The 10,830-nt window shown below is 34.7% G+C and overlaps 3 protein-coding genes and 1 long non-coding RNA gene across 7 annotated transcripts; 1 reads left to right on the top strand and 3 right to left on the bottom strand.

Moving 5' to 3' along the window:
- Window positions 1–577: 577 nt before the first annotated feature.
- Window positions 578–2,644, bottom strand: LOC143181931 (uncharacterized). Its single transcript, XM_076382665.1, has 3 exons — window positions 2,285–2,644; window positions 1,291–1,413; window positions 578–1,202 (listed from the first exon to the last, which is right to left on the bottom strand). The coding sequence occupies exons 1-3, from the start codon at window positions 2,443–2,445 to the stop codon at window positions 1,025–1,027; spliced, it is 462 nt and encodes a 153-aa protein (XP_076238780.1). The 5' UTR covers window positions 2,446–2,644; the 3' UTR covers window positions 578–1,024.
- A 128-nt stretch (window positions 2,645–2,772) lies between these two features.
- On the bottom strand, window positions 2,773–5,916 carry LOC143181922 (pyruvate dehydrogenase E1 component subunit alpha type II, mitochondrial). 3 transcript variants are annotated; one of them, XR_013002356.1, is made up of 8 exons: window positions 5,714–5,916; window positions 5,535–5,552; window positions 4,647–4,883; window positions 4,351–4,569; window positions 3,879–4,127; window positions 3,559–3,807; window positions 3,174–3,485; window positions 2,773–3,046 (listed from the first exon to the last, which is right to left on the bottom strand). XR_013002356.1 is itself a non-coding variant. In XM_076382637.1 (7 exons), the coding sequence occupies exons 1-7, from the start codon at window positions 5,762–5,764 to the stop codon at window positions 3,300–3,302; spliced, it is 1,209 nt and encodes a 402-aa protein (XP_076238752.1). In that variant the 5' UTR covers window positions 5,765–5,916; the 3' UTR covers window positions 2,773–3,299. The 3 variants fall into 3 exon arrangements, 2 of the variants coding, with proteins under 2 accessions (XP_076238752.1, XP_076238767.1); XM_076382637.1 differs by having other exon boundaries at window positions 2,773–3,485; XM_076382652.1 differs by lacking the exon at window positions 5,535–5,552 and having other exon boundaries at window positions 2,773–3,485; window positions 5,714–5,913.
- An 893-nt stretch (window positions 5,917–6,809) lies between these two features.
- Mah (solute carrier family member mahogany) lies at window positions 6,810–10,770 on the bottom strand. 2 transcript variants are annotated; one of them, XM_076379498.1, is made up of 9 exons: window positions 9,819–10,770; window positions 8,833–8,953; window positions 8,661–8,773; window positions 8,454–8,586; window positions 8,216–8,350; window positions 8,035–8,144; window positions 7,743–7,949; window positions 7,452–7,664; window positions 6,810–7,370 (listed from the first exon to the last, which is right to left on the bottom strand). In XM_076379498.1, exons 1-9 carry the CDS (start codon window positions 9,952–9,954, stop codon window positions 6,964–6,966), a joined length of 1,575 nt encoding a protein of 524 aa, XP_076235613.1. In that variant the 5' UTR covers window positions 9,955–10,770; the 3' UTR covers window positions 6,810–6,963. The 2 variants fall into 2 exon arrangements, with proteins under 2 accessions (XP_076235613.1, XP_076235609.1); XM_076379494.1 differs by having other exon boundaries at window positions 6,810–7,664.
- On the top strand, window positions 7,663–8,579 carry LOC143180027 (uncharacterized). Its single transcript, XR_013002071.1, has 3 exons — window positions 7,663–7,951; window positions 8,029–8,375; window positions 8,442–8,579. It is a non-coding gene; the product is annotated as an uncharacterized LOC143180027 (long non-coding RNA).
- Window positions 10,771–10,830: the final 60 nt, after the last annotated feature.

Genomic DNA, 10,830 nt, shown 5'->3' with positions numbered 1-10,830 from the left:
ATGACTTACTTGATATAAAGAATAACTAGCGTGTTATGAATGGTTTATTGTTCCACGTTTATTATTTATTATTATTTTTCACAGAAAATTGTGAGCTATTGAATATATTGTATGACTGGTTTGTATAGCTAATTTACCGTTCAGCAAATAATATCTGCGCACACATATTATACAATTCTATTTTATATACTGCAGAACTTACTAATAAAATATAAAACTTTGGTAACAAAACACAAAACTTTCCTGTTCTTCTTAGCAGATAAATATGTGATAAATATATCAGTGTAAGTAGTAAGCAATATAATCGATCAAATAGAATTTTGAAAATTTTATAAATGTGTGCGAATGCACATCAACAAATAAGTTTGTTATACTTACGTTTATTTTAAAAGAAACTTGATTTTTTTATATACAACATAAAGTCTTTCGATTTTGTTCAGTGCAACATTTATTAAAACTGTTGAAAAAATTTGCACATGTCTAGCACTAATACTACTGCTAATAAATTATTTGGGCAGGCACTTCTGTATGCCCTGAAAAATGCATTCATGTTGTTAAGCCATTTGAAATTAACACATATTGCTCATTTTTTTGTCATATTTTTACATGAGTCGCAATTCCATATACATTCATGGTAACATTAATGTATAGTGTGAGGTATATTTTGCATTTCAAGAAACCACTCTCATAGTTTATACATTCCATATAAAGTATAGTAACAATATTTCAACTTTTATTATGCATGTCCTCAAAGTACTTCTCAGTTCTTAGAAGTGATTAATGAGGACAAAAAACAAAATGATTTATAATTATATTCAACATAATATGGCCTGTAATCTTCAGCCATTTTGTAGAGCAAAGACCATACAAAATGTACAAACTTGTAGATGTCTAAAAGTTCTTCACTTAACATTACATTTTTCTTTCTTATTTTCAATTCACAATCTACTATTTCATTGCAAACTTCTGCTTGGATGCATTTAATACACATTAATGTCTCATTGCTTGTGAAAACACTATAGATCTATTTCTTTTGTATTTGCCCATCAACAAAGCTTAAATAACTGGAACCAATTTTTATGAATGCAAGTCCAGAACCAATGCCGGCTAATGTACATAATGTAGGATTAGGTGGTATAATAGACCGCAGTACTGCCCATACCAAAACTGACCCAAAGCTCAGCAATACAGCACCGGCAGTACTATACAGAATAAAGGTCACATGAGAATCTGTCCATGTAATTTCAACATTCTTTAGCATTCAAATAAACTATAAATTAAAGTTCTTACCTATATGCAATTCTTATGCTTGTAGGAGCACTTTTCATGTGCTCACGGCTATATATATACGACCCAGTGCCAACGAGAGCACTACCCAGTAAAAAGTTTGTGATGTCTTTCTTTGGAAATACTCTATAAATATATAGCAGTAACAACACCATGACACAAATTAACAGATCAAATTCAAATAAAATATCAAGTAATCTTGCCACAAACTCTTACAGCAAGATCATCTGTTATTTTATTTAAATGAATTAACTATTTGAGAATGATTTATTCGATCTTTAAGCAAAACAAAGTTACTTTCCCTAGATTATTTATAAAATAAAAGTTGAAACAATTGATTATTTCAAGATGTTATTAGTTTTATTTAAGATAAATTGAAAAGTAAAGGGAAGAACGAGAAATGTCCACCTGTGTGTTTATGATTCTCTTATAGCTCCCATTTTCGTTCAATTGATATAAAATTTTATTAAAATACCCTTCATGATCTGACGAAAAAGATGGGCTATTTAATTTGCAGAAACATTACCTAAAAAACAAGCTACAAGGATTTAAACCACTGAATACTTTCCTATCAAATGACACTTGTATTGTGCACTATACCTATATTGCAAAGCTCCAATTTAGCATCAAACCATAGCCATCCGTCACGCTTGACAGACGACTATGCTAATTAAAACATAAACTTTATGTTACGAATACTGCAATAAAAGACATTAAATCTCATTTCTTTACTGATGGATTAGTCTCCTAGAACCGAAATTAGAATTTTTCAATAAAGTTGTTTGCGGCATTCCTCGTTTCTTCCCTTCACGTTTCACATTTTCCTAAGCCTCTGCGATACTTAGAATTAAACTCAATCCCAGTTAATTAAAATCGGATATTCCCTTAAAATTTTCAAATCGTATTCGTCCGCTCGAAGATTACGTAACATTCCATGAATGACGAAACTAGCTTAACGTTATAGGTTAACGATACGATGGATTCCTTTCAGCCTTACCTGATGACAAGACTCGGATTCATTACATTGACTGACAAAGCGGTGTAGGAAGCAACTCCGACAGCCGGGACGTAAAATTTCGCTAGGCTACATTTCGTGATCGGCTGCAAGCCGAGCTTTTGAAGAATCGTGCCGGCGTTCGCGCTTCCTGCAGCAGCCATCGTTCGTCCTGCTTTCTCGATCTCTTATTTCGTCAATCTGTCCGCCCAGTTAGAAAAAATCCTCGTGTTCGTCGATCGTGTGACCTTCTCTGCGCGCAAAATGTTTACACGAGGTCGCACCGACTCGACAGGCACCAAACACCTCGATAGAAACAAGGACAGAGAAATGGTTCCTCGATAGCGTGTTCCTAAATGCATTAACGCCGCGAGGGCTGCCGCCATGCGTTCTAAAATTAAATTACGAATTTGTTATATTATCGGGTTGGAAATAAACTCGAGCAAGTTATAAATAACGTAAATTTATTTAATCTTAAATGGAGACAGCTATCTCTTCGATTATATATTTGTACTATTTGTGATTCGACTATTTTACAAAGTATGTTGGGGGAATTTCAATCGATTTATTATACACTATGATATAGTAAGCTTGAATGATATACCCTACGCGTTAGAAAGGATAAAAGAACAAAGAACGTATTGTCCTTCGAATTGTCCTCAATTACACTTTACTATTTTGATCCACAGTTGTATGCGCTTTATGTACACATTCGATCGCCGTCTACAATGTGGCAGTGAATATCATCGTTCGTTAATGATTAATCTAAAAAAATCGAATCTTTGCCTTACGGTACATTCATAAATAAAATAAATATACAGTATTTGTATATACAACCGAACCGTAAGAATAAACGAAATCGTTCCTCAAAGATTCGCTATGTTTACTTTACCTAAATTGGGAATACCCTCCAGAGAAATTTTTTTGTACAAACTATGAGCTTTTGCAGTAGTAGGTGGTATAATATAGGCAATTGAATACGATATTCGCTTAAAATCTTTTTTTCAAAGAAATTGCTTTAAGCGTTCACAGCAGGGCCCAGCCTCGCGTGTGGCAAGGGATTGAATGGAGTTACGTTACGAATTTCTTTTTCTAAACATTGAGCATAAATATCAGTAGTGAGTTCGCTCAATGGAATTTCAGTATCTGTTTTAGCAGCTTTCACAGCATCGTCTATTTCTTTCTTTATCGCGCTCTCTATCGCCTGTAAACAAGCAATGTTAATTATAAACGATGTTAAAAACAAGAGAATGAAAAATTGGTTAGCTAGGACTTACTTTTATTTCGTCTTGTGTGACGAGATTCGCATTTAAGATTCGTTCCTTAAATCCAGTGATAGGATCACGGGTTTGTCTCACTTCCTGGATCTCTTCTCTTGAACGATAACTAGTGCCAGGATCTGACATACTGTGACCACTGTATCTATAGGTCGCAGCCTCCATGACAAGAGGACCTTTGCCAGATGTACAATAATCTATGGCAAATCTTGTAGCTTCTCTGACTGCTAGCACATCCATACCGTCCACCTATTGAATTCAATTATTTAGTGTTATTTCGAGCACAATAAATATTGTACTTAATCTTAGGAGAAACCTACCCAAATTCCAGGGACGTAATCTCCCCTTGTATAATAGTCTGTGCTTGCAGAAGCTCGGTCAACACTAGTACCCATACCGTATCCATTATTTTCGCAAATAAAGATACAAGGAACGTCCCACAATTTGGCCATGTTGTATGCTTCGAATACTTGTCCCTGATTGGCTGCGCCATCTCCATACAGGGCCAGACATACTCCTCCTGTGTTCATGTATTTTTGAGCAAACGCGATACCAACACCTAATGGCACCTATAAATTATTTTTTTATAGTAATATCCTAGTGATTATTTAATGATTTTAATAAGTAGACTGCGGATATTTACGCAAATTCGTATCGTTATAAATGTGTCTATGAAGAAATGGAAGGTAGATAAAGATCTTTCTCATCCTCCAATAATTATATTATAATGAGAAATTTTAATAGTTCGTATTTTGCATAAGTATTTGCAGTCTATTAATAAGTGATACTCACTTGAGCACCAACAATGCCATTTCCACCATAAAAGTTCTGGGAGTACATGTGCATAGAACCACCTTTACCTTTTGCATTACCCCCTTTTTTACCAGTTAATTCGGCTAGCACACCAAATGGATTGATTCCCATTAAATAGGTCCAGCCATGAGCACGGTAGGCTGTGATCACAGAATCCTGTGATCTAAGAGCAGCTTTCATGCCAACTGCACAGGCTTCCTGTTAAAAATACGAATGTTTATCAATGAAAATGTACAATCTTTATAAAAGAAACTTTCACATTGAATAATTCTTACCTGGCCAGAATATAAGTGGCAGAAACCTCTGACAATTTTTTCTTTATAGAGGTTTCCTGCTGCTGTTTCCATACGACGGATTGTTTGTAATTTTTTGTAGAGTTCTATAGCTTCATCTTTAGTAACCTTAACAGTGGTGGACGGTCCACTATCCAGTTTGTGTAATCGGAAAGGCTTTACTTCAAAAGTAGCTTCTGTAGCATAATTGTTCTTCTTGTTGAAGAAATAGGATACCACCTACAAATACAAAATACATTAAAATTTGTGTTTAACTTTTTAGAACGAACTATAAGATCCATAATATGAACTTATATAATTTGTAATTTTAAAAAAAAGGAAATGAAGCAAAGAGATATAACAAAGTTAATCCAAAAATATATGTTTGTAAAATTGAATTAAAGAATGACATGAAACCTATAATGATTTTTTGCATTATGGAATATGCAGTAATTACAAATGAAATAAAATTGCTTTTGACTCTTCAATAATAATACATTTTTACTTGCGTATACACTGTGCAAATATAAATGAAACTCATGACAGAGAATTTATTTTTAATACTTTGAATACTTCACACAAATATTACAAGTATTGAAAAACTGCTTACGAAAACTGTCTCAAAACTGATAATATGCAAAAATGCTACTACTTGTTCCTTCAACAATAAATGTAGCACACACTTCAACAAAGTAGTCCATCAACTTCCAAAGCTGCACAGTATTTCTATGCTTTCCAATGACAATATTTCAGAAAGAAACAAGCTCGCGACAAAGCCAAAGGGGAGGAAACGAAATAGAAGCGAGGAAACTTTAGCAACGGTGCGATTAACAAAATGCGAGAACAATGACGGTGACAAAAACACATCGGTAGGTCTTAACAAATAATTACCTCGTTCCAACTCCCAAACTGGCGAGACACCAGGAAATATATAAAAAAAAAGAAATATCAAACATTGAGTCGCGCAGAAAGATCGTACAATACAAAAATTCTAACAAGACCCTGGCATGGAACGTGTTGGCGAAAAGCTAGCTAAAGGTCATTTGTCGTACGTTGGATAATGCACTTACGTTTCGTTTTGACGTTTGCACGCCTATGTTTCTGATACAGTTGGGCAGCATTTTTTCAGGGCTCCGTTTGCTCGGGTTCGAGATCGATGAAAGAGACGGTGGTATCGAAGTTAACGAACAAAATGGACCCGATAGGAACGGCTCATTCGTTTGGCGCGGCCAAGTATCGTAAGATCTGCTTCGTAAACGTCACAGGTTGGTACATGCATGTCCCCTCCACAATGTTAGAAAAAATGTTGGACGATGTGACGTAATGGATCGTTCACAACGAAGGGATCGTAAGGGACAAAATTGTATAATTAAAGTGGTGAGTTGAAGAATAGTCAGTGGTGTAAATCTAAAAACCACAGTTTCAGATATTTGATCCCAATGTGTAGTTCTATGCATTTTATGTATAGTTTTGAGATTATTTGAAAATGGCTAATTTTGGACTTCTACTGTTCTTTTGTTCACTGATTCAGTTAAAATTCAGACACGTATACTCGATAAAATCTGAATTTATTAACGATAGAGAATTAAATAATATCACGAAATAAATGATCATCTATTATTTATATCTCACTACTTAACAATAAGTAACATCAGTTCATGGCTCGTAAAATATCGTTGCGTATTAATTCTAAAGTCATTAAATGGAATAAAAAATATAATAAATAATTCAGATAAAAATTAACCTTGTGGAAATTTTGCTATTTGCATACAGGAAATACGTATATATATTTGTACAAGTAATTTTTTCAAGGTAACCTTCACGGGTAAGAATAGTTCAAATCAGCTGATTTTATGCTGATGCTTGCTTTGAGACATGTAGCTACGTTACGAAATAATTTATTTGTTACTCTGATTATTATAGGACGTGAAATAATAAAAATATATATCCATAATATTTTATAAATAGGAATTTTTGATAGATTTTCAAGTTCCACGTGTTTGTAAGGGCGCGAATTTTTTCTAACCCAGTGCTGCCACGCGGCGAACATTTCTAGAAACTAAGGCGCCAAAGAATTTAAATTTGAAACCAACTTCAAGAAAATAATAAATTTGTAGTATTGTAAACTAAAATACCAATTCACTTCCATAATTAATATTCAATATACAAAATGTGATTTGTACTTTTAATCGATAAAATGTTAGAACGGTACACTGGTAAAAAATCTTTATTACATATACTCGATAATTGTAAGTTTCCTTATAACGCAGAGATTGTGTGCGAGTGTATCCTTTTGTCTTTCTATAAAGAATATCTTCGCTTATGTAGGATTTTGTAGTATAGTAGCATTCACAATACAAGGAGGTGTAAATTGAACGAAACGAATCGTGTTCTTAATATTAATATACGTCGAGGAAACAGTAACTGCAATGCCGAAGAATACAATTAAACAACCGAACCAATCGCTCCATTTTCGAGCACTGAAATTTATCAGCGGTTTTCGAACCGGCTCAACTGGAGCTGAAACCCTTCTGTAGATTTTAAACGGTCGACTAGCGTCTACGAACACTGGTTTAACATCATGGTCTCTCCTTGTCATTAGAAACTCTTCACTGGTCAGCCCGCTATCAGAAGCAAGGTTTTCATCGTCCAAGACATCGTCGAACTCGCCGTCTAGGTCGTCGTAATAAACATACGAGTATCGGTGGTAATCGGTCTTAGGTACGCCTAGAACACCGTAATAAATTGATCTTGAGTGAATCCTTGGATCAGTTATCATGCCCCCCGTGCTTCGACGTCTCTCAGAACCTGAGTATATCTCGGGAGTGGACGTTTGCATCGATCTTGCCTTCAAAGCCATGGCTTTCGAGTACATCAACGGTGGAAGCACAAACACTAATGGACCAGTCAGGGATCCCCCGATTAGAGCCATTACGATATCGAATCTTGGCACGGATTCACCGACAGCGACTCCAAGAAAAACAACGGCTGATCGTACGGCACATCTTTTCCACCCAAAGGCTGTTTATAAAGATATTTATTTTATACAGCAGACTTTCAACACACTGCTATTTATTTTCATAATGTATATTTGCTTACTTCTTCGAATATTCCATTGATCTTCCAGATCTTGGAATAGAGCAGAGTGACCTAGAGCACTCGACAAACATAGCTGAAGAGCAGCAAGTAGTATAGCGATGTTCATAGTGAAACTTCCTGGAATCACTTGCAGAACATTCGCTGTTGTACTGCCTCCATATTTCCAAACTGCCAAGCCAGCAGTAACAGCAAATAAGGAACCACTTACTGTAAATGGCAATAATAGTTAATGATGCTATCAATGGGGAACTTGTAACAGGAATTAAATGTTTTGTAAATATTTCAGTTGTACCGAAGAAGGAAGTTATAACAGCTTTACTGATATCCTGAGGACGACGCATATCTACCTGTACAGTCATTAGTGTTGGATGCACGTCAAATTGAAATGCCAGCATGCCATATCTGAAAAGTTATGTAATATTAAATGTCACTCGTAATTAAAAAGTAATTTCAAACAGTATTTTGCTGGATACCCAGAAATAAACTTGTCCCAAGTTGGAGCAGTGGGCACTGGCATAGCATTCAACTCTCGATCATCGGCAATTATACACCACCAAGTTAAAAACGCCGTTAGTAAAACCATGGTGCAAGAAACCGAGGCCAATAGTCTGCAAATGTTCATACAGTGAGCAGGTAATACTTTTGAGCAATTCCTTAATTTGTTATATTTTTTTTTATTTAAAAATAATGAAACAAAAGTTACAGAATTACTTCATATCGCGAGGACTACCGAGCCACATAATAGGACACAAAAGCACTCCCACAAGCAAAAGCCAATAGCAGAATGATAGCTCGAATTGTTGACCTAATACTTTCAGGCCAAACATTTGTAAATTTTGCGATGCTGTAATTTATCACTTAAAATAAGTATACATCATGTAGAGAAAATTATCGTGAAAAAATGGACTGGAAACGTACCGACTAATAAGTTAGGTATACTGCAACCAAAGACTGTGAAGTCTAGAATTATTGTCACTAAAGTTTTTGCTCGAGGACCCAGAGTTAATTCAGTTACAGCAGTAAGAGGATGCCTGTAAAAAATAATAAAGTAAGAATCATTGTTAACAATGAAATGAATATTGAGTTTTACCGATTTTTCCTTGATATTTGTGGATCAAGGGTATTTGCAATCATCCATGATTTTCCTAAGAGAACAGCTGTATATATTTGTAAACCCAATATAATAAGAACCAAAGGAATTCCATATAATCCTAAAATCATGGAAAAAATATCTTCATTATAGGTGCACTTAGAGAAACCTATTCATGATCATGTCAAGATTATTATATAAACGTGAATTATAGATTGTAGATTAGGTATCAAATAACAAGTTCTTAACAAGTTAACCAACTTTATTTACTTTAAATAGAATCAACTCTTTCATACAATGCCTCCTGTATTCTTGGCTTCAATCTCTCTTACAATGATATCTTAATAATAGGTCAGTTATATAAATCGACTCAAATTAAATAAAATATTTTGTGAAAGAAAACACATTGTACATACAATCCAAAATGTGTGTGTATACATATAGCTATAAAATAGTTGAAATTCATTAAAGTGAGTGTAGGTAATGAAGCCAAAAGATTACTAGACACATTCGAATTTCTTCAGCAGTGTATAAAATTAATGCATGTGTATAAACATAAAGTACTGTGTTAACAATACATATTACCACAGCTGCAATAACATGATTCCTTTACAATGACCAATGATATATTGATCATTTCTACACAAAAGAAAGGTCAAAGTCTGAAACATGAAAATAAAGTCTGAAAATGAAATCTTCTCCATAATCTAGTGACTCACTGTCCATATCTACGTTAATAGTTTTTAATTAAAATATTCTAAAATACATCTCTGAAGAAGCTCGAATGACGCATGTGCACGTCTTTTAGATTCACTCTATATAAACGCCTCACAAGACAGTGTATTTTACTTTAGAAGATCTATTCACATAAACGTCAACGCGTTTAAATAAAGAAAAAAAGAAACAAAAAAGTACAGAAATAATCGCCACAATTTACACTTCCTCATTGTTTCTAAGTGTGTTTAAAAATGTTATAAGAAACTTACCGCATTGTACGATCGCGCGCGGCAATGCGATGATTGGAAAAACGCCGAAGATGTCGATAACGCATAACGTAGCAAACAAGAGTGACAAATCCGAATTGGAGTCTCCGAAAAGTAGCGGCAATCTCTCGCGATTCATGACAGAAGAATAATTACGCGTTGCTCGACATCAGACCACGAACCGGTTCCTTGTTGCGGTGGCGGACACCGCGCACATAACGTAACTCGATATTCTATCGAGCGTAAATGGCTTACCAAGGCTCGAGAGCAACGAAGGAAGACCCACAACGCGTTAAGTGTCTCCTTCTTAGTTATATCAGCCATGCATCACATAACTAAAATACGAAATCGTTAGAACTCATTGAATTAAAATTCAATTATAAATAAATAAAAAAAGGAATAGCTTCAACAAATGTTTTGTAACTCAGAACAGTTGCTCTCTGGATGCTTCTGATAGCGCGTTGACTTTTGCTCATTTTAAACATTTCTAAACGAAACACTAATTACTAAACAGAGCTGGAAAAATTGCACCCGATACACATGTTGACGTAAATTAAGTCATCCCAGAACTAATGTTTCCAAAAATCATTTTATTTGTATAGTAATTAATACGTACTATTATTTTCAGTCACGGTTCTGTCGAATGTTACATTCTATCACTATTTCCTATTCATCAATTCATTTTTAAGACTCATTTGAAGGATTCTTAATTTTCTGATTTAAAATATAAAACAGAAAATGGCATTACTTATGGAATGACTTAATAATTTTTCGTATATAGGGGACACTTCGATTCAACTAGTATTTATGATCACTTCGGCCAATAATACACTACGTTCGAAAGCCCATGCGAGATCAGACGGCCCTAGTTATTGTTCAGAGCTCTGATTGTGCCTGGATCCAATCAGATTCACATTATTTCCAGAGACCACCTTCCGAGCTCCGAATAATACTATAACCAATTAGATACACATTTTTCCAGCTCTGTACAGTACATCTTTTCAATACGGACGAA

This window comes from Calliopsis andreniformis, chromosome 1 (assembly GCF_051401765.1).
Source record: "Calliopsis andreniformis isolate RMS-2024a chromosome 1, iyCalAndr_principal, whole genome shotgun sequence".
In the NCBI taxonomy this organism is placed as follows: domain Eukaryota; kingdom Metazoa; phylum Arthropoda; class Insecta; order Hymenoptera; family Andrenidae; genus Calliopsis; species Calliopsis andreniformis.
This window is presented reverse-complemented; position numbering and strand designations above follow the sequence as displayed.

Coding starts and splice junctions, on each gene's coding strand:
- LOC143181931 (XM_076382665.1), bottom strand. CDS start 2,445: ATGGCTGCTGCAGGAAGCGCGAACGCCGGCACGATTCTTCAAAAGCTC. Junction 1,414..2,284: donor AATCCGAGTCTTGTCATCAG/GTAAGGCTGAAA, acceptor ATATATTTATAG/AGTATTTCCAAAGAAAGACA. Junction 1,203..1,290: donor AGCATAAGAATTGCATATAG/GTAAGAACTTTA, acceptor TATTCTGTATAG/TACTGCCGGTGCTGTATTGC.
- LOC143181922 (XM_076382637.1), bottom strand. CDS start 5,764: ATGCTGCCCAACTGTATCAGAAACATAGGCGTGCAAACGTCAAAACGA. Junction 4,570..4,646: donor GCCACTTATATTCTGGCCAG/GTAAGAATTATT, acceptor TATTTTTAACAG/GAAGCCTGTGCAGTTGGCAT. Junction 3,808..3,878: donor ATTACGTCCCTGGAATTTGG/GTAGGTTTCTCC, acceptor TGAATTCAATAG/GTGGACGGTATGGATGTGCT.
- Mah (XM_076379494.1), bottom strand. CDS start 9,954: ATGAATCGCGAGAGATTGCCGCTACTTTTCGGAGACTCCAATTCGGAT. Junction 8,145..8,215: donor TGGGACAAGTTTATTTCTGG/GTATCCAGCAAA, acceptor ATAACTTTTCAG/ATATGGCATGCTGGCATTTC. Junction 7,665..7,742: donor TCAATGGAATATTCGAAGAA/GTAAGCAAATAT, acceptor CTTTATAAACAG/CCTTTGGGTGGAAAAGATGT.